Source organism: Xenia sp. Carnegie-2017, unplaced genomic scaffold (assembly GCF_021976095.1).
Source record: "Xenia sp. Carnegie-2017 unplaced genomic scaffold, XeniaSp_v1 HiC_scaffold_24, whole genome shotgun sequence".
Classification (NCBI taxonomy): domain Eukaryota; kingdom Metazoa; phylum Cnidaria; class Anthozoa; order Malacalcyonacea; family Xeniidae; genus Xenia; species Xenia sp. Carnegie-2017.
In genome coordinates, this window is record NW_025813487.1 from 14,995,254 (window position 1) to 15,020,910 (window position 25,657).

General features: G+C 38.2%; 4 protein-coding genes and 2 long non-coding RNA genes across 8 annotated transcripts; 2 read left to right on the forward strand and 4 right to left on the reverse strand.

The window, feature by feature from the left end:
* Window positions 1-12,365: 12,365 nt before the first annotated feature.
* LOC124451335 lies at window positions 12,366-13,291 on the forward strand. The gene is made up of 2 exons (XR_006950413.1): window positions 12,366-12,498; window positions 13,086-13,291. It is a non-coding gene; the product is annotated as an uncharacterized LOC124451335 (long non-coding RNA).
* A 531-nt stretch (window positions 13,292-13,822) lies between these two features.
* Window positions 13,823-14,609, reverse strand: LOC124452223 (inner centromere protein-like). Its single transcript, XM_047002804.1, has one exon. It carries the CDS (start codon window positions 14,607-14,609, stop codon window positions 13,851-13,853), a length of 759 nt encoding a protein of 252 aa, XP_046858760.1. The 3' UTR covers window positions 13,823-13,850.
* A 393-nt stretch (window positions 14,610-15,002) lies between these two features.
* On the forward strand, window positions 15,003-16,009 carry LOC124452224 (putative nuclease HARBI1). Its single transcript, XM_047002805.1, has 2 exons — window positions 15,003-15,214; window positions 15,370-16,009. The coding sequence occupies exons 1-2, from the start codon at window positions 15,003-15,005 to the stop codon at window positions 16,007-16,009; spliced, it is 852 nt and encodes a 283-aa protein (XP_046858761.1).
* Window positions 16,010-16,628: 619 nt separating this feature from the next.
* LOC124452225 lies at window positions 16,629-17,733 on the reverse strand. Its single transcript, XM_047002806.1, has one exon. The coding sequence runs from the start codon at window positions 17,718-17,720 to the stop codon at window positions 16,629-16,631; it is 1,092 nt and encodes a 363-aa protein (XP_046858762.1). The 5' UTR covers window positions 17,721-17,733.
* A 1,242-nt stretch (window positions 17,734-18,975) lies between these two features.
* On the reverse strand, window positions 18,976-19,884 carry LOC124451336. The gene is made up of 2 exons (XR_006950414.1): window positions 19,817-19,884; window positions 18,976-19,666 (listed from the first exon to the last, which is right to left on the reverse strand). It is a non-coding gene; the product is annotated as an uncharacterized LOC124451336 (long non-coding RNA).
* Window positions 19,885-20,608: 724 nt separating this feature from the next.
* Window positions 20,609-22,240, reverse strand: LOC124451334. Of its 3 annotated transcripts, XR_006950411.1 has the most exons (5): window positions 21,972-22,240; window positions 21,456-21,878; window positions 21,043-21,176; window positions 20,734-20,833; window positions 20,609-20,657 (listed from the first exon to the last, which is right to left on the reverse strand). XR_006950411.1 is itself a non-coding variant. In XM_047001951.1 (2 exons), exons 1-2 carry the CDS (start codon window positions 22,190-22,192, stop codon window positions 21,461-21,463), a joined length of 639 nt encoding a protein of 212 aa, XP_046857907.1. In that variant the 5' UTR covers window positions 22,193-22,240; the 3' UTR covers window positions 21,393-21,460. The 3 variants fall into 3 exon arrangements, 1 of the variants encoding a protein (XP_046857907.1); XR_006950412.1 differs by lacking the exons at window positions 20,609-20,657; window positions 20,734-20,833 and adding an exon at window positions 20,667-20,708; XM_047001951.1 differs by lacking the exons at window positions 20,609-20,657; window positions 20,734-20,833; window positions 21,043-21,176 and having other exon boundaries at window positions 21,393-21,878.
* Between the last annotated feature and the right edge of the window lie 3,417 nt (window positions 22,241-25,657).

Here is a 25,657-nt window from a genome sequence, read left to right on the forward strand (position 1 = left end):
AATGGAAAATCAATGTAGTTCTGTTCAGTAATAGATCCAAGATTCTGCCAAGCTGTTTACAAAATACAAATTACCAAGCAACAGTGTCATGGTGTTTTGAATTTTTTCTTTTTGTAGCTCTTCTAGTTCAACATACTTTCTTTATGAGTTTTCAGTAGATTTATCAGGTAATGACAATACACTTATGATACTTATCCATGGTAAATTTTAGTTGACTTATGTCGTGGACTGAAGCAAACATTTTCTCGCTTCCTTAGGACATTTTACAGATTTATCCATTTGAAGCAAGAAAAATAGGTGCAAAACTGTTTACAAACAGTCAAACACACAAAAGCATGAAATAATGTATAAGTTTGACGAGATTGACAGGTCTAGTAAAGAATGCCGTTTGATTTTCACTTTTAAAAGGCTAAAATGTCAAAATAACTTAAATGTTACATCCAAAATATGCGTTTCTCTACCGTCGATTTTCTTTATTTGATGTGTGTCTGTACTGTGTTTTTCACGCAATGCCGAAGCATTATTTTCACATGATGCTGTCGGTGTCGTAAATGTTTTTTTTCTCACTTGTTTTCGTTCATACAAACAGTATTAGAAATCAGGAGGGAGTGAATATTGAAAAAAATTTTTAAAGTGGAAGTTTTGACCACCAAAATCCGCCATTACCGCCATGTTTTTGACCACGGGGTCCAGGCCCCTTTTCCCCTCCAGGTCTTATAGAGCTCAATGGTGCAGCCAGATCGTAATATAATATATAGTTCTACGGATGGGTTTTGGCAAATAAACCCAAATATTTTTTTAGATTGGCCATTTTTTATATTTTTTGTGTGGATACAGTTATCACATCAAGCTTTCAACAATTTACCATTAATTCGATGTCCGTTTTGATAAATGAGGGTTTATTCGGAATATTTACAAAGTAGATATGTATCTGACGAGATGCGTACTCGGTATATGGTATGTTGTCAGTTTTAATTTTATCATATAAGAATTCTGCAGAGAATCTTGAAGATATTTGTTGTAACATTTGAAGTCTCGGTCGTGGCTGAAACAAGTGACAAATCAAATTATCTTCCAGTTAGTTTATATATTGCAAAGAACTTTAGGCTGGACATTCAAATCACCAAAATTGTCTACCCAGGTGTTTTAAAATATCAGAAGCGATGCTGCATGGCCACTATGAAGGTCGCCTGATGCCAAAATATTTTGTATTCATCACAGTTGTGACTTGTGAAGCTTGAATGAATTTTTGAGCAAGTTGGAACATCAACAGCAACATGTTGGTCCACCATTAGAGAGCTTGAATAGCAATTTGTAAAACAAATACTATCATATGGTCCACATGACTTAACTTTATTATTTCTGCCTTTTTAAATTCAATCAGGAGATTATTTATGTATTTGACATAGATGCTTATTGATGATGTGAGAAGTGGTGTATCTGTGTTTCACCTTTTGGCATAGAATAGAGAATATATAGAAGGGCAACTCGCTGGTGAAACGTGTGGCATATTTTCTGTGCGCATGCGTTAGGTCCGCCTACGGTGGCCCACAAGGGACATGCAACTTACATAAGGCAGATGACGCAAATACGGCTATGTCATCAATCAATAAGTACATTTTTTTTCAAATGACTCGTGCTACTGCAAATAAAAACAACTGCTGAAAAAGAAAGTTTTCTGCTGCAATTTAGTTCGGCTGCTGCAATATAAACTTAAGTCTGTTGCTGCAAATTAAGTCGGTTGCTGCAAGTTAAGTCGGTTGCTGCAAGTTAAGTCTGTTGCTGCAAGTTAAGTCTGTTGCTGCAAATTAATCTGCGGCTGCGATTTGCAATTGTCGTATGCTGCTGAGTAAATAATAAAAATGGCTGCTGAAGATAACGAAAACGCTTTAAGGACTTTAATAGAAAATTATTTTTATTCAGGATATAAATACAACGAAATAGTCTTACTTCTAGACAAGCATCATGCCGCAAAAATGTGTTGTAGAACTTTAAAAAGAAAACTCAGAGAATATGGTTTCAAAAAACGAAAAAATGATGATTGTATTGATGACGATAGGCTAAAAGAAACTATTCGTCAGCTAATAAATGATGCTGGAAGCTTGTCAGGATATCGAACAATCTGGCATACCCTGCGTCGTCGATTCCACGTACACGTTTCACGTAAAAAAGTGGCATTAATAATGAAGGAAATTGATCCACAAGGTGTCCAGCAAAGGAAAACTCACTGTCTCCAACGACGAGTATATCGATCATACGGTCCAAACTTTTGCTGGCACATGGACGGTAGGAAAAATTGAAATTTACTAAAGTACAAAAGATGGCTACGTTGATTTATTTGGTTTGCCTGTTTTGATTGGTTATAAAACATAACATAATGTTTTATTTCATATTAATCACACCATTGCTAATTGTTACAGGCTATGACAAATTAAAGCCCTATGGATTCCCTATTCATGGGGCTATAGATGGTTACAGCCGACGGATAATTTGGCTTGAAGTGGTAAAATCCAACAACGACCCAAAAGTGCCTGCAAATCTTTTTCTTAAAAGTGTAAAGAAAACCTCGGATGTCCACTTCTATTATGGAGTGACTGTGGCACAGAGAATGGATTGGCGGCTTCAATGCAATGTTATTTTAGAGATAATGGGACAGATGACTTGGCAGGAGAGAATGCTCATCGCTATGGTTCTTCTCACGCAAACCAGAGGATAGAAAATTGGTGGTCGTACTTTCGTCGTAGTCGAAGCAACTGGTGGATTAATTTTTTTAAAGGTCTAGTTCACGATGGGGTTGTTCTTCATGGAAACTTAATTCACATGGAGTGCCTCTGGTTTTGTTTCCAATCTGTGCTACAAAATGAACTCAATGATATAATTGACCACTGGAACACTCACTATATCCGACGTTCGCGATATGATACTATACCTGGCGTGCCAAATCTTCTTTACTTTTTACCAGAGTTAACTGGTGGAGCTGACTACATTGTCCAAGTGCCAACAGACAAAATTAACGAAATGGAGGAAGAATGTGAGATGGAAGAAGGACTAAATGAATACAAAGAGTATTTCGAACATGTAATGGAAATAAAAGGACTACGTCTTCCAAATAATGCAACTGAAGCATTAGCACTATTTCAATGCTTAGTAGAAGCTGCTAATGATAAGGATTAAATGTTAACGGGAAAATCGACAAAAAAAAACATGAGTTTCACGTCATGGACAAACAAGGCACGACGTTTGACTTTTGCTGTAAATGTTGTTTATGTACGTACGCTTCTCATAACACACTAGAGTGTAAGCGAATAACCATAACATCAACAAAACGATTTCGCAATGATCAAGTCGATTAAAGTATTAGTTTCAATTGTCAGATCTGCTTTTCAGATAAGTCCAAAATCACACGAATCCCCAATGGCAGAAACCATTAATTCTTCCATTTCACATTCCGAAGCTATATGAACAGGTAACTTCACCAGCAAGTCACATGTTGACGTAGATGGTCTACATTTGCAGCAATCTTTGCAACCATGGATGAAAGCAACATTTAACTTATTGGGAAAACCTAACGGCGGTACTTCCTTGGAGCCACTGCACCATTGAAGGAAATCTGTCATAGTTAAATTTTGCAAACCTGAAATGCATTAACATTATTACCTCAGCGGCAAAAACATAGCTTATAACACACGCTGTAGATGTTGAAATAAAATTGCACCGCACATATAACAGTGCAACTTCATTTGTTAATGAGCTGATTGTTGTGTTGCAGAGTTTTGGTAATGAAAGCGTAGATCGATGCACTCCGAATTTGGTAAATTTTTGTCTTCAAAACATCGAAATGGATCTATAACATCACCATTAAACTTATTTTGTTATCCTTTAAGCTTAGCAACTTCTGCACGGATGAAACATGCTGTAGAATATCTTATTTTTAGAATACAATTTATATGTGCACTATACATATTGTGTTCCTGCACTCTTTATGTAAGCCTTATTGTATAGAATTAATGTGCTTATATTAGTATCCTTACCATCTTCAAACTTTTGTATTACATCATTGAAGAATTTAAAGGTATCCACTTCCTTCATCTTCAAAGCTTGAGAGCTACTATATTGAGGTTGCAGATGGTCAAGAAACTCATCAGCACTAAACTTGAAAATATCACTCGGCACAAACACTGCCTTCCATACATGTGGCTGTTTTCTTATCGCGTCAAGAAGATTACAGTTAGACAAGCCTTCTTGAAGTTGTTGCAGCTGGGCTACGCTGTTAGAGATTTGATCTTTTATACCAATAGATCTAGTGAAAAAGAACAAATCAAAAGCAATTAATGCATGTTAGCAGAGACAAATAAAAAGGGGTTATTTTCCTCTAAGTGAGCAGCACACACTAAGCTAGCAACCCATTTATGCAAGAGTGGAGAGTAAACAATTTTGCAAAAAAATTCGTCATTTTAAACTCCTGATGTAGTTATGACTATCATGCTATGATTATGTAGCAGGAGTGTTTGTCAGCAGCCACTCCCAGGGGTGTGTGAAAATGAAGGTTACTTTGATTTTTTACACGATGCCAATTGAAAGTATATTGATACATTAATACTAAGATGAAGTACTTTTAAAAACAATTTTAGATAAAAAAATATTAGCAGAATAAAAAAATTACACATACTGCACTATGTCTTTGGATGATTTGATGCTTTCTTTTTGAGGCACACCGGTGTATCCAACATTCTGCAAAACATCTAATATCTCATCTGCCAATATGAAGTACATCATCTGTTATACAGGATGATAACTAAAATAGAAAAAAGAGCAATTTCACTTTCTCTAATACAGAACATAAAACTAAACTTTATGCAATAAAAATAAACATAAGAATGAAAAAGATCAATAAGGTTAGGTCATCTTCTAAAATACTTCATACCTTAATAGCTGCTGATTTAAATGCCTCATTTTGACAATTTTCCGCAGATAAATCTTGCTTTGCAATATATTGGAATATACTTTCATTTAAGAAATTTAGAGCTGGACCACCCTGTATGACAGACATAACCATAGCCTCACCAAGTAGTCGGAAGTCATTAGCCATCAGTGCCATTGTGGAATCATTGGGAAATCCACGAGACATTAACTTCCTTTTTCCTGCTTCTAACAATTCAACAAAAGCAACATTAATGAACATAAATAATTTTAAACACCACTGTTTTACAGTGATTGTGGAGGTTAAATATGAAAAACATCAAGTTTACCTGTGAAGAACTCTCTTTTGGTCCATCATCAATGGCATAATCCCAATAAACACAACCTTTAAGTTGTCATCAGGTTTGATCTTTGTAAGACGTGCTTGTTTAAAGTCGATCCATAGAAACTTTCTTCGAACATTTATTCTGACTCTGTCTTGCTTCAAAATATTATTATTCATAAGTTTTATAGACTCTTTCAACACAGATTTTATCTCCTCTGGACTTTTGTGTGCTTGTTTTTCTGATAATAATGATAGCTCAAAAACATCTTTTACAGAGCTCTCAATATTGCTAAGTACTGTGTCTTTCTTATGAGAAGTGTCATCAAGTAACCAGCTATTACATATGTCAGCATGTTCAGCAATATCTTTCACTGAAAATGGCAAGAAGCATATTGGACACTGTATAGCTGAAGTAGTAGCTGCTGATGCCAATCCATCATCTGCTTCCGCATGCAAGTTTATGTCAGGTTTAGAAAGGTCATCAAATGAAGGAGTAGATGCCAATCCATTGTCTATTTGTGCAGGAAAAGTTAAGCCTTGTTTGGATGATTCATAAAATGTAGGATTATTCATTATTGCAGATGTATTGGTAGAATGATTAAAAGAATCCTTTGTTAAGTCAATAAAACAAGTTTCTTTATTGTTGTCAAATGATGTATTGATGAAACATGAAATGCTACTGTTTCCATACCTACAAGCCCCTTCATTCAAAAAAGAATCGTCAGAGTCAGTGTCTGATGTAAAGTCTTCTGCCTTAGGCAAAGAATCAAAAAGAACATCTTTTCTTGTTGCCATGAACATTGTTATCCTTGAGTAGGATTTTCCTGAAGCCTTTTTGTACTGACTCAAGACAAATGCATCCGAAGTTCCAGGAATATTAACAACTTCAGAACCATCAGGGTAAAGGAGTGCATACTCACAATCTTTGACAAATGACCGCTCGAAAGCACTATACTTTTCAATTGCTGCGTTTAAAATTACTGATGATGAAGCATTGGCTGAGATTTCAAGCCTAAACGGCAACGAGCTGGCTTCAGTTTCTTTGTCTTTCCATCATATTTCATTAAACCTATTTGTATCACATGTTTCTCATCCACACTCTTCTTTGATTTTGATAAAAACGAAGATCTACTCTCGCACTTTCGCTTTTTGTATTCCGTAAATGTCAATACCTTTTTCTCGCCCGAATGAGCTTTGTTTAAGCCTTGTGGCGGGGTAGACTAGATAAGACTTAGTCTATTTCACGAAATGAGGATCTTGTAAAATATATATTGAGAGACAAAATACAAAGGTCATTCGTTTACGAATGACAAACAACAATAACGGTTGGGTCCAGGCCCCTTATTACTCAACGATTATCCCATTATGCTCTATCCCCCCCTAAGTCTTTACTAGTATAGGAAAGCGTAATATAAAGTTGTTCTATGATATTTGTTCATCCTCTCAATTTTCTAACAGCCCTTTCTTGTTGAAATCGAGTAATCTGCGTAGAGCTAGTGGTGCTTTCTTGCTTGGCTTTGTGGTCGCTGGTGTAGGTTCACTGGCATCTTCAGGTATTTTGGTTGCGTTTGGTGAAGTTCCATCTGCGGTATCTGTGCTCGGTAGTGGTGCTGGCTCCGGGGTGTCAGTCTGTGTTGCCGGTCTTAGACATGGTAATGACGGTGTTTGTTTTCTGCTGGCTGTCGTTTTGTTGGGAGTAAGGTTCTCCGTTGAGACTTTTGGTATCAGCAGCAGGTCCGTATCAATAGTATTTTTGGGTAACTGCTCTTGTACAGGTGTGAATTGCCGCAGAAATTTTCTGTTTCTTAGTGTAATTCTGTTGGACCCGTCGACTTTGACGCGGTATTGATCGTGTTGAAGGACTTCGATGACTGTTCCAGTCTTGTCCCATTTCGTAGGGTACGGTCCTGTTTGGTTCTGTATTCTTACGTGATGTCCAATGGACAGAGGTGGTAATCTTCTTGTGTGTTCTGACCAACGTTCCGCCGCTCTCATGTGCCGGTTTCGTAAAGCCTCCTCGCGAGCATTGAGTGTTTCCCTCCAGGTGACGTGTGGCCTATAACGGCCGGGGAAAATTGGTATGAAATCCTTAATGGGTCTACCGAAGACATTGGGCCGGTGATAATTTCGTGTCGGTATCAGGCGTGTTACGATATTGTAGAACAGCAATTTGTAAGGCGTTTGTGTTGAGGCTACCAGTGGGGCCGGTATTGTTCGTGATGAGGCGTTTCACAGTTTTAACGGCAACCTCCGCGCGGCAATTTGAGTGCGGGAATGCAACGGAGGCGAGGCGGTGGTGTACTCCCCATTGTTTGAGGAACTGCCGTGTTTTGACGGCGGTGAATTCTGGTCCGCCGTCAGTAGCGCATTCGTCTGGGATCCCAAAGGTGGTGAAGACGCGACGTAGGCAATTGATTAGTCCGTCGCAACCGTCTTTGGCTCGTTCGATAATAGGCCAGTTAGAGTAACGGTCTACGATTACGAGATAGTTGGATCCTTTGTAGTGGAAATAATCCGCACAGATGCACTGAAAGGGGTAGGCTGGTGAGATGGTTGGTGTGGGTGGTGCGCTGGGTTGGGATGGTGCTATCCGGTTGCAGTGGTTGCATTGCGTACGCATTGCTGCAATATCTGAGGTGATTCCCGGCCAGAAGACTGAGTCCTCTGCGCGGGATGTCATGGATGATATGCCCTGGTGTGCCGAGTGTAGAACTTCCAGGATATTTTTGCGTAACAGTGGTGGGATAACCACACGATCTCTGTACATGATGACGCCGTCCACTGTGTAGAGGCTGTGGCGGAACTGGTAGTATTCTTGTAATGGTGTTGGCAGGTCATTACGTGAAGCTGGAAAGCCAGATTCAATGACATTCATGAGATCGTGCATAGTGGTGTCGCTTGCAGTTGCCATGCGCACCCTGTCCCAGGTTGTGGCGACGTTTGTAAGTGCTAGGGAAGCGAGTGAAGCGATGGTTTCGTCAAAGCCGGTGTATGGTAGTGTCCTTCAACTCTGCTATGTCGTCCTGGAGGTAAAGCATGGTGGGGTTCTCTGGACCTGTGGGGTGGCGGAGATCGCATCGGCGGCTTTGTGACGGATACCAGGGATATGGATCATTTTGAATCTGTACCTCAGTGTCTTCTCCTTGAGATTACGTAGGCGGGGGTTTGGGATGTTTTCCAATGTCCGATCACCGAATAGTTTGAGCAGGGGTTTGTGGTCTACGGCGATTGTGAGGTTGGTGCAACCGAGCACGAAGAACCTGGCTTTGTCGTCTGCGACGCCAGTGCCTCCCCTTCTATCGGTGCATATCGGGATTCAGCAGCATGTGTGAAGCGGCTGCCGACCAGGCTGATCTTCCACCCGGTGTGGCAGCATAGGGGTCCAGTCGACTGGCATTCACAGTGTTTTTGCAGTAGCCAGAAGCCGATGCCGTGTTTTGACCAATCAGTGGCTAGACAAGTGGGACGTGTCTTGTCAAAGATGCGAACGCCCTCGTGGATTTCATTTATGATAACGGATTTGGATTCTTCAAAGAGTGTGTTAAGTTCCTCGTCCCAATAAAACTTCGTGCCGGGTTTTAGCAGTTTTCTAAACGGTAGCATGCGTTCAGTGGCTCCAAATGCGTATGAGACTTGATTGATCAGGCCAAACCAAGAGCGGATGTCAGTGATACTGCGCGGCTTTGGGAAATGGCGAATAGCATCGATGAATTTCCTGCTTGGGCGAACAGAGTTTGATGTGATTTCAAACCCTGCAAACTCGACTGTATCTGAGCCGAAGACAAATTTGTCTGGGTTGAGGATAATGCCGTTTCGACCGCAGATATCTAACCATTCGACAGCCTGATGAAAACTTTGGGTGAGGTTATCTGCCCAAAGTAGGGTATCGTCTATGCATTTGGTTTTGTTTGGAATGTGTGATACAATCTCATCGAACCGGCGTGAGTAACCGTCCCCCGAGGCAATGTACCCTTGTGGTGCTGACTTATACCGATAGCGACCCCAGGGAGTGATAAAGGTGGTGAGGTGTCTGTCGTCTGGGTGAAGGGGAACGCTGTGATAACCGTTCCAGCAGTCGAACACTGACTTCTTTTTGCCACTGGGAACAGAGCGTGCCTGGTGAAAAGGGCTCTGGGTGGTGGGTCTCCCTAGTGGCGTTTGCATTTAGTGCCTGTAGGTCAACGGTTCGTCGTGGTTTACCGTTCTTTTCACAGATGACCATCCTGTGGCACCAGGTGACAGGCTCGCCGATTGGGACGGGTTCAATCACGCCGAGGGCCACGTCTTGGTCAAGGCCAGCTTTCACCTCGTCCTGCCAGTGTAAAGGGACTGGGATTGGTGTATGGTGTGCTTTAGGTTTCGCATTTGGGTCAATCATGAGACGCATTGGTGGACCTTCCATGCGTGGCAGTGTTGTTGCTCGCAAGTGTTAAACGTGCTGGACTTGTAGTGATGGAGCAGCCAGTCCTCTATTTTTTCGGTTATCTTCGATTGCAGGAAGGGCAGTACTGTGGGTTTAGGTGGCGGCAGTTGGCGATGCGCTTTGATGGGTGTTCTGCTACAACGTGAATAGACTGGTTAGTATGTATGTCTACTGACATTGTGTCTCCCACGGTGGGGAAGCTGTTTGGGATGATTCCCAGGGCGGCGCATCTCACGACTGAGGAAGAGTTTATTTGAGTCACGAGTGACATATACAATTTGACGGCTCTCCAACACTCGTCCGTCTTTGGATTGACCAGAGAATCTCACGATGGCTGCACCGATGATATCGATGCCATTGTTGTTCGCAGCATGCATGCGCATAGTGACTGGAAGCAGGTCTTTCTGGCGTAGTCCTAGTCGTTTCATTATATGCATGCTAGCAAGGCAGCTCTGGCATCCAGTGTCCGCCATAGCATTCAATGTGACTGAGCGATGTCTTGTAGAATGCAGGGTGTACCCGAGGGCTGTGTAGTCCTCTGGGTGACACTTCGCATTTATATGGAGGAACGGTTGGGATTGTGACGGTTTTTTCACCCAACGGTCATTCATGTCATTGTAAGTATGGTGGTCTAGCAGGATTCCGTTGTTGCAATGCTGATGGCTTTTTGTCATGCATAGGTTGTCAAACACTGCATCCTCTTGGTCTCGGTTTGTTGTGTTTTGCGTCCCGACGCTTAGTTTTGTTTTTGCTTCTGCACATGGGGTTGTGGTTAGGCGTCCGCAGCTATCGCATGTTTTGCCGTAGGCTGGGCATTCCTGTCGTCGGACATTGGGTGGGGCGTTTCTACCATGGCCATGTTTGCCACAGTAGGAACATGGCCCAGTTTTATTGGTTTGCACGCCCTGGGTCATATTGTCTTGTTTGCTGCGGCGATATTGGCTTCTGGTAGCATCGATGCTTTGGCTATTGAGTAGGTGGGTGGCCGAACGTCTGCCGGCTTCTTTGGCTTCTATGAACAGAAATGCCTCTTCCAGTGTCATATTTTGATTTTTATCGCTGAGCAAGTCTATTTGGATGTCGCTGTCGGCGATTCCAACGGTTAATGCGTCGCGTAGGATGTTGTCTGTGTAGTTGATTTCTGTTGGGCAGTTGGGACAGTTAATCGTAAACTTGCATACGCTGGCTTGTCCACGAAGACGTGCACCGAAGCTGCGGATAGTTTCGTCACGGTCCTGGCGCATGTTGTGTAGTTTGATGCGGGCCACCATCGTGTTTTCCTCTCGTACAGCGAGTTCGCGGATTGCAGCCATGACTTCGTCGATGGGTTTGTTTGTGAGGGTGCCGCCAGCGTTTCTGGTGAGGTCCTTACGAAGCGTTTCGTCACAGCATTCGAGTAATTGGATTACTTTGTCTTTGCCGGTTATTTTTGTGGCTTCGACATAATCCTGCCAGCGCGTTTGGAAGTATGTCCATTCCTCACTGGACCCAGCAGCGGATATAGTTGGCCGTCTGACCTTTTCAATCTTCGCCGTGGCGTTGATGCCCGTGCGTGTGTTCGTTGCTTGGCTGTTATTGTGAACGCCGGTCGAGTGGATTTGCAACAATACCGCTGCGAGTTGGTCCTCAGCTTCCTCTGTCTCGTAATCGCAGTCTGGATAGGGGCATTTGTACTTCGGCATTTTCGTGCACACGTAAGGTTATGACCTGCCTCTGGTGGATGGGAAGTACTCGGAGTAATTCAACGCCGCCGGAAAAATGGCGCCAAATATCAGCGATCGATAAGATGATGGTGTTTACTGCAATTTTTTCTTTATCTCGGGGTCAGAAGGAGTGTTATTAACGCCTTTACCGGTGCTGCTCGTTACTTTGGTTGTATGGCTGCCTTCGGGTTAATAAATTTCGTAGATATGCTCCTGCCCTTGGCCAAATAGGTTCCGTGTTGTTGCTGATGGCGTGTCGCGTTTCGAACTACTTATAGTGTTGGATTGTCCGATCTTTTCGTCTGTATTTCGCTCGTCTGCCGTTATAGGTCGTTTTAATTGTTGTTTGTCATAGATAAGACTTAGTCTATTTCACGAAATGAGGATCTTGTAAAATATATATTGAGAGACAAAATACAAAGGTCATTCGTTTACGAATGACAAACAACAATAACGGTTGGGTCCAGGCCCCTTATTACTCAACGATTATCCCATTATGCTCTATAGACGTAGTAAGGTGTGCACTGAGTCCTCTGACACTGTTACTGGAAATTGAAATCCCATCACTGTTACCACTATTCTTCACCTTTTGTTGCTCCTTTCCGCAATGGCAGCAAAATTTTGCCCCTTCGGGATTCACGCCTCCACAAATTTGACAGTACATTAACAAGTATAACAAATAATATTAAAACGCTTTTGGATGTTGATGTTCTTTACTTATTCAATGATTCAACTTTAACTTAGTTATGGTAATACTTCATGATATATTTGCTAAAGTACATTTATTTTGCATGAACCGACTTAATTTGCAGCAACAGACTTAACTTGCAGCAACAGACTTAACTTGCAGCAACCGACTTAATTTGCAGCAACAGACTTAACTTGCAGCATCCGACTTAATTTGCAGCAACAGACTTATGGAAGTTGCATGCCCCTTGTGGGCCACCGTACTTGTGGGCCACCGTACTTGTAGGCCACCGTATCCGCCATTACTCTGGCCAGTAACTTGACGCTGGCCTACTATAAAATAATATTGGAAAAGTGCGATTTTTTGGATAATAATCGCCTAAAACGCAAACTGTTTTGGAAGATCATGGAATTTTGTGACAAAACGTGAAAGAAATAAGGTGAGAGACTATTATTTAATTGCTGGCAAGTCCGTAAAGGTTTGTTATTGGTAAAAATTACATGTTTCAATATAGAGTGTTTATTTTACTGCTATAGAGTTGTCAGTATGTTAGGTGAATAGAAGTCCAAAATTAAAATCTCTTGCGTTTTCGTCCACTCTGAATTATAAATTTCAAACTTTTGAGGTGTTATTATAAATGTATTACTTAAAACACAAACTTGTCAGAGTTTTACTTGTACCAACGCTGTAATATTTCAGGTTGCAACTTGCCAACTTGCTAAACTATAAATTAAGTTAATCAACCAGCTAACCAAGTAATCCAGTAATGATTCATGATGTTTGTGTGTGAATTATAACTGATAATAATTTGCAACATTCAGTTTCAAACCATGGAGGGTTTGTTTATCATTTTAAGCATGAGTGACATGTTAATATGTTTGTAGTTGGGCATTTTTAACACCAAATGTAGTTTTAGTGAGGTATACACTCTGTTTGCCCTATTTATAAATTTTGCCTTGCTGTGATTTGTGCTCTATTAAATTTATTACCAATAGTTATGATTGATTTTCTTATATATTTTTCCAGTTGTTATTTTGGCATTCAGTTCTCAAGTGAGGATTATGTTGCAAGTGTCTTGTGTTATGTAGTTTTAGTATGTTGGATTAGATTTTAGTGGCTACTTGTTGCAGTAGCCTGTTAAACTTTGTTAAATTCTATTACGTTTTTATTATGATTGGGTGGTTTTTGTAAGGGTGCTCTATTAAACATTGATCACAATTTCTTCAGCTTAATTGTTTAGTATACCAATATTTATAGAGAAATTAGCATTTCTTCTGCACCCCCATCTAGCTTAAGCTAGGAGGGCTGCACACCCCTCTCTTATATCCATCTCTGAATAAAGTTGTCATTAAATTTTTTAAATGTAAATATGTGTACTGAATTGCTGTATTTTATTGTGTACATTCTATTGCATGAAATGCACACATTCTAAATTTAAATTGTTTTGTGTTAAAGATGCCAATGGAAGAATTCAATAAGTCAACGAGTGCTGTGAGAATATCAGTGGAGTGGATTTTTGGTGACATTATAAACTACTTTAAATTCCTTGATTTTAAGAATCTAAAAATTAGCTTAAGTTCTGTGGGCAAAATGTATATAGTTGCATCACTGCTTAGAAATGCTCTAACTTGTCTTCAATCAAATATGACAAGTGATTTTTTTCAGTTGGAGCCACCCTCTCTTCAAACATATTTCTCATAATTTTTTTGTGAATATTTCTTGTTTCTCATACATTATAATTGCAAATTATTTTATTTGTCTGCAATTTTTGTTAAAAAAAACATGATTAGTTTATTTGTCAGCAATTTTTGATAAAAGAGCTACTAGGGCTTGTGATAGTTGTTGCTGTTGTTGAACCAGTAACATTTGATTTGCTTGAATTTGCTGGTTTTGTTGCCTTTGCAATTCAATCATGTTTTGCAGCAACTGATTTTGTTTCTCCATGAATTGCTGTTGACTTTCTTTCTCATTCTGTATTTGCAGCCTTTGCATTTCTATTTTCTCTCTTTCCAATTTTAAGCTTTCCTCTCTTAATTTTCTTTCTTTCTCCCCCTTTTCTCTTAGAAACTCTAAAGTAGAATCTCCTCCTTTCCTAACTTTTTTTCTAGCACCACGTTGCTTGCTTTCCTTTCGCTTCCTGGTTTCGGATAGGTTTTCCATAGCCCTTCTCCTTATCTCCTCTGCTGCTTCTTTGTCTGCATTATTTTTTCTTCTTTCTGCAGCTGTAGCCTCAGCAGCAACAACATCACTAGCTTTTTCTCTAGCATAAATTTCTTCAAGTAAATCATCCAGCTCAGTTGCTTCTGGAGGAATGCCACTTGCATTTATTTCTTCTCTTTCTTTCTTGCAATAGTTTGCAAGCAATTTTCGCACTCTGTCTCCTACTGCACGCTGGTCAACACGAAAGCAAAGGTGGTCATGTTGCTCTAACTTCTTAGCAACGGCTTCCCACACCTTTCCTCTTTCAAGAGATTTTTTTCTTGTTTCAAAATGTCTTGACACAACAACTTCTTTGCACAGTTCGACATCATGCTTTGCCGTCCACTTCATAACAAAACTGATTCTAAAACAATTTCGAAATATATAGTGGCCAAAATTGATATATCAGTACCCGTTGTATAGTATTTTTATGCAAACATAAAAGGGGACCACAAACCGTTATTACAAAATAAGACAAATTTCAAAGCCACTGGATGTTAATTTAGCTAAACAATTAATTTAACTCACGATGAATTTCGTGGTGTACTTGGTGAGCAATCACTTGTTGCTGATGAAAACTGTTCTGCCATTTTCTTGCCTTGCTAAAGCCTAGTTTCCATATAATCGTCCGAATCGTTCCATAAAGTTTCAGACGATTGGGACGATTGAGACGATTGGGACGATTTAACGTTTCCATATAATCGCCTTTAAACCAATCGCTGCATTGCAAGACTGTAAACAAACATGGCGGAAGAAAACAATCTTGGAGCTAGCCTGTTGATTTTGGCGTCCAGCATGCTATATATCCTTGCTATTATACGAAGAAGACGAGACAAGATGAACAGGAGAAAACATAGATTTTGGGTGAGGAGAATTTATCAGAAGAGAGAGGAGTTAGGAGCTTATCATACCCTTGTAAGAGAACTTCGTATTTACGACCGAGAATTTTACTTCAGGTATGAGTGTATGAGTATTGTACTTATATTACATTTACGCTCTTAATTTTGTAGGTCTTGTGTGTCATATGTCATGGAACATTTACTTTCACTTCTCTAGCTTCTTTAATGCATTGTAAAAGTATAAAAATGTGTCAATATTTCACATTTTCTAGATTCACAAGAATGACATCAGAACGTTTTGAGCATTTGCTCTCACTTGTTGGCCCACTGATAGCCAAAAGAAAATGTCGATCAAGAAAAGCGATCTCTGAAGCAGAGCGATTAATGATTACTTTAAGATATTTAGCTACTGGTGACTCTCAACAATCACATTCGTTTTCATTCCGAATGGGTAGAGCAACTGTGTCAAAAATAATAAAGGAAACATGTGAAGCAATTTGGGCAGTGCTGAAGATTGAATATCTTAAAACTCCAGCAACACAAAGTGACTGGTTGCATATTGCCAATGAGTTTGAGAAGGAATGGAACTTCCCAAACTGTATTGGTGCACTTGATGGGAAGCACATTATGATGGACTGCCCAAAAAATGCTGGATCCGCATACTACAATTACAAGGGATTTCATAGTATTGTGTTATTAGCCGTATGCGATGCAAATTATTGCTTCACAATTGTAGATATTGGAGATTTTGGGAGCACAAATGATGCAAGTGTACTTTCAAGATCTGAGTTCGGACAATGTTTTGAAGACCATCCCTCAGAAATGCATCTTCCAAGCTCTTCCACTCATGGAGGTCACAATCTCGCTTATGTTTTAGTTGGTGATGATATTTTCCCTTTGAACCATGGTTAATGAAGCCATATCCTGGGAAAGATCTTTCAGAATTTGAAAGGGTATTCAATTACAGACTTTCAAGAGCAAGACGCACTATTGAAAATGCATTTGGCATTCTGTCAGCGAAGTGGAGAATTTTTAGGAGACCAATAAGAGGCAGTTTTCAGTTGGTTAACAAGATTGTTCAAGCATCTGTCTGCCTTCATAACTATTTGCGATTGACAGAAAATGCAGCATACATTACTGCAGGATTTGTTGATACAGAAGACAACATTGGAAATATTGTGCCTGGTGGATGGAGGAATGAGGTTGAAGGAGATGAAGGGGGATTCCGACAGCTTAATCGTGTTGGGGGTAACAGATATAAATTTGAATCAAACAACATAAGGAATAATTTCAAACATTATTTCAACAGCCCTGTTGGTGAATTACCTTGGCAGCTACAGCATGTTAGGAGTTGTGGAATTAATACTCCGAGATAGTGTAATTATGTAACAATGAACTTGTTATTTTCATTTGTTTGAATATTATCTAAATTGTTCATCCTGATGTTTATGTATTTATGGCAAATGTCATTAATAAATCAAACACTAACAATTAATTATCATGGTAACATGATACTTGATTTTTTTTCTTTTTACAATGGTTGTAAATTATTAAATTGTCCCTGTTCATCACCTTTTGCCAAATAATCACGTGCAGAATAACCAAAGCTTTCACTTGAGTTTGTTTTGGTAGTATATTGATCCCTTGATGTATTGTAGCACCCATGAGCCAAGCTCACAGAATGCATAACTGGCATAGTTGTTGAAATTGGATGAACAGTAACACCTGGCACAGTTGGAATGGGCATGGGCAATTGACCAGAAAAACTTGATACATTTGGATTTGGAAATGGCTGACCACCAAATTCTGCTTGATACAATGCTTGCTCAAAATGAAGTTTTAGATATCCCTTCATCTGTGGAGATAAGCGTTTCATTCTTTGTGCAATACTCCTGCAATAGAGAGTATCTTCATCATCATTCTCTACATATTTTCTCTTTTTAGCAGCCTCTGGTTTTTGTAATACCCTCTCTGCTACTCCTGCCAGTGATGTTGCTGTTTTTAAAATGACAGAATCAAATTCGTCCGCTGATTTTTTTCCACTCCAAGGACGTTTTGATTTTATTTTGATTTTTTCGGCTAGTGGTCTTGTTTTCAACTCGCCTTCAAACGAGACTGGACTGGGGCTTGATAAGCATGATAGTGGAGAGTTCGCACTTTGACAATCATCGATTTCTTCTTCAACGTCCCCAACATCTGTAATGACCCTGTCTAAACCTGTCATACTTTCTTCATCGCCATTGTCTACCTGAATAAATGACATGTTTGTTGAAGTATTAGCTCTCTGGTTGATATGCATTGTTAACAAGTCTAAATTGGCGAATTCCGAAGGAACAGGTACAGCATTTCTTCCTGAACCAGAAGGAATTGACTTTTTTTTGCAAAGATATCTACCATACGCTGTGCGGATATTCTTGTATTTCTTCTCAGCTTTGGATGCATCAATGTTGAATTGTTCTGCAATTTTTTTCCAGCAGTTGAAGCGGACAAACTTGTTTTTATAATCTTTGTTAAATTTATTATAAAGACATTCGTATTTCTGTACTTCTTCCATAAAATGTAGAGAGTTAAACTCATCGCTGTTAGTTGCCGCCATTTTGACGTGCGTTTCAATCGTTTCCATCGTCTGAAAATGTTTCCATATGATCGTCAGCCACGTTTTACGATCGTCCCAATCGTCTCGATAGAATTGCTGACGATACAAGCGTTTGCAGTCGGTCCAATCCATTGAGTTCTATAATTACTGGAGCGGCTATCTCAAGCGCGGCCTTAGATATCGGATGTTGTAAAAAACATGGCGGATTTCGTCCGTTGCCGCTGAGATTTACCGAAATTGACCGCTTTTCCGAAAATTTCACAATTTCCCACTCCCTCCTGAGCAAAGAGTGAGGAAAATGTATATGTGTATTTGGGATTCGGCAAGCAATTTTTTGATGAAAATCAAGGTAAAAACCTTAAATTCATAACAGCGAGTCAACTGTGGTTGTCAGTTATCTGCTCCTACGAGGATGCATTTATAACTATCGACGAAAGACCTATATGTCACATGTATGAATGCAGATGTGCGTCGTTTTCTTACCAGCGTCAAATTTGTTTGATCGATTAAACTCTTTAGTCTATACAAAAAAGTATATCATAGTTCATCTCCACGGTTCACGAGAGAGAAGTCAGCTTATTTGTTATCATTGCTATTTTGCTTCTTTTCATGTAATGGGCAATGGCTTTTTACAATTGTAGGATTTTACTTGTTTCTTTAAAAAAGTACATATTAAATCTCTGGATATATACGGATTTTCTGTAATTGAGTTTCATATGAAATTTCAAAAAGACTCAAGTCTGCATAGGTTTGGTAAATAAAAACAAACAATATTTTGTAGAAATTACTTTAAGTAACCTTTTTGTGATGTTCTGAAGTGCAACTGCATCAAATACTTGTGAAGTTGTAGCACATTTTGATTTTGTTGTATTGATATATGAATTGGGCAAAATGCAAATAATCATCAAAACACTTATGCTTCCAATGGTGTTTATAATTCATTTGTAGTTTTAATACTTCTACCTTTCTGTTATATTTGCAATAAAAGTGCACTATAATTTGAATGATTAAAGGGGAAATCAGACCAAAAAAAAACTTTTTATCAAATGAAAGATTTTATTTTTACAAACCACATTCCAAAGTTTGAAAGCTCCAATCAAAATTATACCGGAGATATGAAACCACAAAATCATGAAATTTTGCTGTAAAAGCTGCAGCCATTGTATACATGCGAGCGAAGCCGCGATCGAGCAGCGGCTTCCGTTCTTGACGTCACTGCGCGGTGAGCGCGGTAGCGCTCAAAATTTCATATACAAAACAAACACAAAGTCTTCGATGCGTATTTCTTTCTCGATATTTATTTTCCTTTCTTTATAAATATGCCTTACTGTATGGTACCCGGTTGCACTAATTGTTCAAAAAAAACCAAAGGAAGTGAAATATCTTACCATCGCTTGCCAAATGATCAATATATTCGTAAAATGTGGCTAGGGCGAATTCGACGTGATAATTTGCCTAAACCTAATTCATGCTATGTGTGCAGCGCGCATTTCACGCCAGATTGTTTTGAAGGTTCCCTGAAAGATTTATTTGGAATGAAAGCAAAAAAAGCATTAAAACCCGGTAGTGTCCCTTCAATATTCCCCTTTCTAAAGCGTAAACCAGAGCGGGAATCCTCAAGTAAGAGGCAGAAAAGAAAAGCGATGCAAGAGGTAGCCCATTAATGTTATTTTTACAGAATAATTTTGATATTATTTATCTTGAGCATGAATAAGTATGTATTGATATATATAAGTGAGATCATTATATTAAAATTTTCTTTTGAACATTACACTTGAAACATTTTTAATTAAATGAATCTAAATTCCACAATGTGCAGGAATTAGCCAGTATGCTTGAACAACCCAGTGATGCTGAAGACTCTTCACTCACATTGTCCATGACCATGACTGAGATAGAGCCAGAAATAGATACTTCAGCTGGAAGAAGTGTGGCAATACTATGTGATAGTGATACTCCAAGTAGTGTTGATGCTGAAACACAGTGTGAAAAGATTTCAACACGCAGTATTGCAGTTCAGACACTGGCACAGAGGAAAAAGCCAAGAAGGAAAATAAAATACAGTAACTTTTCAAAAACCTCTAGTCCCATGAACAATAGTGCACATTCAATGTCAAACCTACCATTAGCTTCTGTTGTTATACCACCAATCATGCATGACATCACCCAGATTGAGAATGCATCATGTGGGAAGATAATTGTTCAGAGCATGAGGAGACTGTGAATACCATAGATAAAAGCTCAACTGAAAGTGATCTGTCAGATGGTAGTGATGAAGATTATGTGTGTTCTTCACCAAGTTCCAGCAATGAATCGGATGATGATAAGCAAAACACAGAGAGAAAATTCATTGTTTTTGAAAGAAAGCTAGATGAGTTGTTCATATCATGCAAATTTTGTTCTTCCATATGTGAGATTGAAAAATCTACAGTGGGTAGCATGGTGATGTACAAGGCAATTTGCCACAAAATCATATCTTCAAGTGGAAGTCACAGCCTATGTTGCACAATAAACCAGCTGGAAATGTTTTGATACCAGCAGCAACAATCTTTACTGGTTCAACATATGAGCCATTGAAGCAATTTGCAAATGCTTTGAACTTAGGTTTTGTGAACAAGGACCAGTTCTATAATATGCAGGATGAAATTGTCTTTCCAGTGATTAATAGCACCTATAGAAAACAGCAAAAAACTATAATAGAAAAATATACCAAGGCAGACATACCAATAGATTTATGTGGTGATGGAAGATGTGATAGTCCAGGTCACAATGCAAAGTATGGCACATACACGCTGATGGAAGAAAACAGTGGGAAAATTGTTGATTTTTCTTTGATACAGGTATCTGAAGTGTCTTCTTCCAATGGAGAATGAGAGGTTGCCAGAGATCTTTGAATAATGTCATGGGTGAAAAATCCAAATTAGATCATTGACCACAGATCGCCACATCCAAATAACATCAGAGCTGCGGAAAAATATCCTCATATTATTCACCAATATGATGTATGGCACTTATCTAAATGGATAACAAAAAAGCTTACCAAAAAAGCAAAAAAACATGCTTCCCTTCAAAAGTGGATTCAGTCAGTGTCGAACCATCTGTGGTGGTGTGCGCAAACATGTGAAGGAAACGCTGATATTCTATGTGAAAAGTGGGTGTCTATTTTGAATCATGTTATAAACATACACCAATGGAAAAGTGGTAAGTATTTTAGGAAGTGTTCACACGAGAAGCTTTCTAGGAGGAGAGAAAGAAAGACAAAATGGTTAACACCAGGGTCTGCAGACTACATTGCCTTAGAAGATGTCGTTTTGAACAAGAAATTGTTGAAAGACATAACAAAACTTACAGAATTCCATCACACTGGCAACCTGGAAGTGTACCATTCATTACTATTGAAATATGTTCCAAAACGCCTTCATTTTTCATACAATGGCATGGTTGCAAGAACCCAATTGGCTGTGATTGATCATAATTCAAACACTGAAAGAAAACAAGCTCAGTTGAAAAATGGCAATTCCAGATACAAAATAGTTTTTCCAAAAGGCCGTAATAAATGGATAGCCAAACCAATAACAGAGAACAAATCATTTTCCTTTGTGCAAAGCCTAATGGAAAATGTTGCCTCATATGACCATCAAATTCCAACAGCAAGGTTAAGTAACATTCCCAAAACATTGTAAATGTACCCAAGCCAAGTAAAGAGGAAGTGATATATGCTCATAGGTCAAGGATGGGCAAGAAAAAATAATGAAACTATACCTGCATCACTCATCAGCAAATTCAAAACCTTTAAATACAAAATCTTCTTCTAGACCAGGTGGAGGGAAATGTGCCCGAATACAACAAACAGCACAAGATGGCAAAGGATTCCTTATTTCTTTTCCCAAAATTCCCCAACACCATCTTACAAATTGTCTGTAAGCAACATGCCTTTGCCTCTTATGCTCTGGTCCTTCAAAAGCACTTTTCCCATACTGCTGCTTGTATTGACTCCACGCCAATCTCAATACCCAGTAATTTAAACATAAATTTTGGAATACAGGGTTGTCAGTGATACATTCTGGAACATCAATACCCTCGAATTCAGCTGACTCTTCATTAATATCCCTGCAAGCAGCAATCTCTTTGCAACATATACATTCTTCATGTCTGTCCATTATTTGACAATGACCGCATGTACACCTTGAAAGAAGAAAGTCATTTACGGATTTGACTTTGGCGTATATTTCGTACACTTAATGAAAAAAAAATCAAATATTTGTAGATAACTATTACCAGTACTTATCTTGAAGTCTATTTGAGCCAGATTCAATTGATGACTCAGCACTCGTTCCTTGCGAATCGTCTTCGGCGTCGCTACTCGAGTCGGTTTCAAATGGTTCATATGAGTAAGGCTGAATCATGTTTTCGTACGCCATTATTTGCTCATTTTCCGGAAATGTATCACTCACAACAGGGTGATCACTTGAAAATTCGTATGAATCATTCGTATCCATCACGTTATTTATTAAGCAAGTTTAAAATGATAAATACAGAGAGCTTTCACAAATGTTTATGTGTTATGAGATGTTGATTGAAAGTTCCTTACCGCGCAGTGACGTCAAGAACGGAAACCGCTGCTCGATCGCGGCTTCGCTCGCATGTATACAATGGCTGCAGCTTTTACAGCAAAATTTCATGATTTTGTGGTTTCATATCTCCGGTATAATTTTGATTTGAGCTTTCAAACTTTGGAATATGGTTTGTAAAAATAAAATCTTTCATTTGATAAAAAGTTTTTTTGGGGTCTGACTTCCCCTTTAACACAGTCTTCACCTCAATAATAAATTTCATAAGCAGTTGGTAGTGCATTTTGTTCTCTGAGTATCCACATCTGGTGTTTTGTTCATACAAGAATGATGAAGTGCAAGTAGATATGTCATAGCAAGGCAATAAAACATAATGAATTACATTCCTACAGTGTACTTTTATGCTAGAAGCTTAAAAGCTTTTTAGAAATTAGAAAGTTATTGGATTATATTACCTCTATATCATCAATCTCATGATAAGAAATAAGAAGCAAAAAATTTGTAGAAAAGCTTTGAAAAGTGAAAAACTTTTCTTTAAAAAAGCAGCAATAATGCATATGATAAATCTTCATTCTGTTCTCTAATAGGTAAATAAGCTCAAATTTTTCTTGAAGAAATATAAGAAATATATAAGAAATATACAGTACAGTAACTTTAAAGGTTTCATCACTGAATCTTTAATGCTTCAGTATAGTGCATTAGATATTAGTAACATTCAAACAACACTCAACTAAAATATTTTGATAAAGATATGACATGATTTAAACATTAAGTTACATAAAACCCAATGGCTTATACAGTTTGAAGATTCACATCTGCATCGAGTCATCATCAATCTCAGTACAAATGTTAACATAGACACAAACTTTATGGCCTTCCATTTTACATGTTTGTGAATTGACATTTCATTAAGCATCAAAACACACACAACCTTCTTGCCATCTTTCTTTGGATCATGAACTTTAACTTCAAAGCATTCAAGGCATCCTTAGTGAATCCATTGTCTCCATCCATAGAATTTGACCACAATCAAATTAAATAACTCTAGGTAGGGCAGACAATAAATCAATTATCTTTAGAGCATTATCATTTTTTAAGACTCTGCCTGGTCAATAACATCTTCCAGTCATCTTTACTCCTTGATCTTCCCTGCATGTTGTCAGAAAATAGAACATAACAAGCTCTGCTCCAAATCATGGGTACCGTTGGGGCTGATCATTTCTTTTTGATACCAGATCACATTTTTGATACAGAGCAAAATGTGTGCAGTGTCTTTTTTGCTTTAGGGAAACTATTTTGCAAATAGATGGGTAAATTTACGATTTCATGCATTAACAAATGACAGAAAAGTATACAGAATTTTATAAGAATTTTACAAGTATACAGAGTTTTATAAACAGGAAAACATCAGTATATTTGGCGTTCAAGTCAGTCTTAAAAAATACGATCTTTAATATGTATTTTATGGCTTTCCAAGTGCATGTATAATTGCTTTTCAATCGTTGACGGACTAACAAAACAAACAACTACCTCACCTATGAGAAGCGATATGTTCCTTTTTGTGGAAACTACGACATCCAACAATTGAACGATTGAAGTGTCGGCATTATAAAAGAAATGACAAAAAAGAATCGTCACAGATTATGGAACTAACGATATCCATATTCTGTGATATCGTGTTTGTTTTTGAAAAATTCTTTATAATTTACTATAGACACCAGGGGGAGGACGAGAATATTATTTTTCTGCAAAGCGATCATTTCAGCGGAAATACGTCCGTTGGCCGCCATTTTTTTGGCATCTCGCCCCAGTAAAGTTAGCCCCTCCAGTTATTATAGAACTCAATGGTCCAATCGGATGGATCGTCTCAATCGTTCGCAATGAACTCTACAACAACTGGAAGGCTAACTCATTATAAACAAACCTACACTTTTTTGAAGCCACATAGAAGCTGATTTGCCGCTTCGCGTGTATCTCGCGTGGACTGTTTTATTTGCGTGACGGATTGTTTTGCAAAAACTGCTAACTTGGAAAGAGAATGCTAGCCTAAATGCTTTATTTTTTTCAAAACCGTTAGCAAAATTTTGTTATTAATGTGTTAAGATGCATTGTGGACGTTCCAAGACATGTTTTGTATACGTAACGCTGTATTATATAAAACATAAAAGGAGAACACTTCGAAATATGAATTTCTCATTTGTCGTCGAAAGACCAAAAATTTAAGATAAAACTGATAACAGGTAGTCTGTATCTTTGAATGCTGTGCAAAATACACACAATCCACTTAATATAACATGTTTCATAACAATTTTATTGCTTTCAAAGTTAGACTTGCTTTGTAAGAATTTCACATTCTCTTTTTGTAATGTGTGAAAGTGATGATTTGAAATTTTGAATTGTGAGTGATTGTTGGTTCTTGTCATTTACTTCTCTCACTTCTTAAGAACTGGTGGAAGATTTGACATGCATTCATATTTGTGTATTGAGCATTTTATCAGCAAGTTCATGCTTATAAATAAATAGCCAAGTGCACACTATGACAAGTATTGCTAATATAACCTGCTCTACATAAATGTCAAAAAGCAACCCTCATCCTCAGTGGTTTGAGCCAGGGTTTTAAAATGATTATAAAGCAAGCAAAGCTATATCCTGTATCAAAATTTTATAGTATATCATATTGATTCTAAAATTAGTTTTTTCTTGTAATACAGATGATGATAAATGTATATGTAATATATTAAATTTTAGGATGTGTGTTTAAAATGTTTGGTCATATTTGTGAAAATATATGATTCTATAATATTAGACTAATAATCTTTTTCATACTTGTATTACATTACAATTTTTACTTAAGTGTTTCAAAAGTTATGAATATGGAGTGTCAATTGTGTTTTTGTCTTTTTTTTAAGTGAGTATTGACCCTTTTGACTCTTTAATGGTGCAATTAATGATAACACAATAATATGGCATAACAGTTTTTTTTTAAACTAACTCAAAATACTTTTTTGCTAACTTTTTGAAATATTTTGTAAAGTGTTTTTCTTTTTGTTTATGCTCTGAACTTTCAAAAAGGACTGGGGCGAGCTAATTTTGCTCGGAAACACAAAAATTACCGAAAAACAGCGTTTTTTGCCCTGACAGCTTCATTTTCAAAGATTCAAACAATATTATAAGGATAGACAAGTGTATTTTACATCCTTCTAATGAAAAAAAACGAGGGGTGTCAGTTTTGTATTCAAGTTATAAGGCATGTTTTGACGTGCCAAAACAAAGTTCGCTTTTCATCCTTCTAAAAAGAAGCATAAACATGCACAAATGCCGTTCAAATTTGTTTTATATTAAAGTCCAAACATTGTTTAAGGTTTTTAGACATTAAGCTGGCTCGAAGACCAC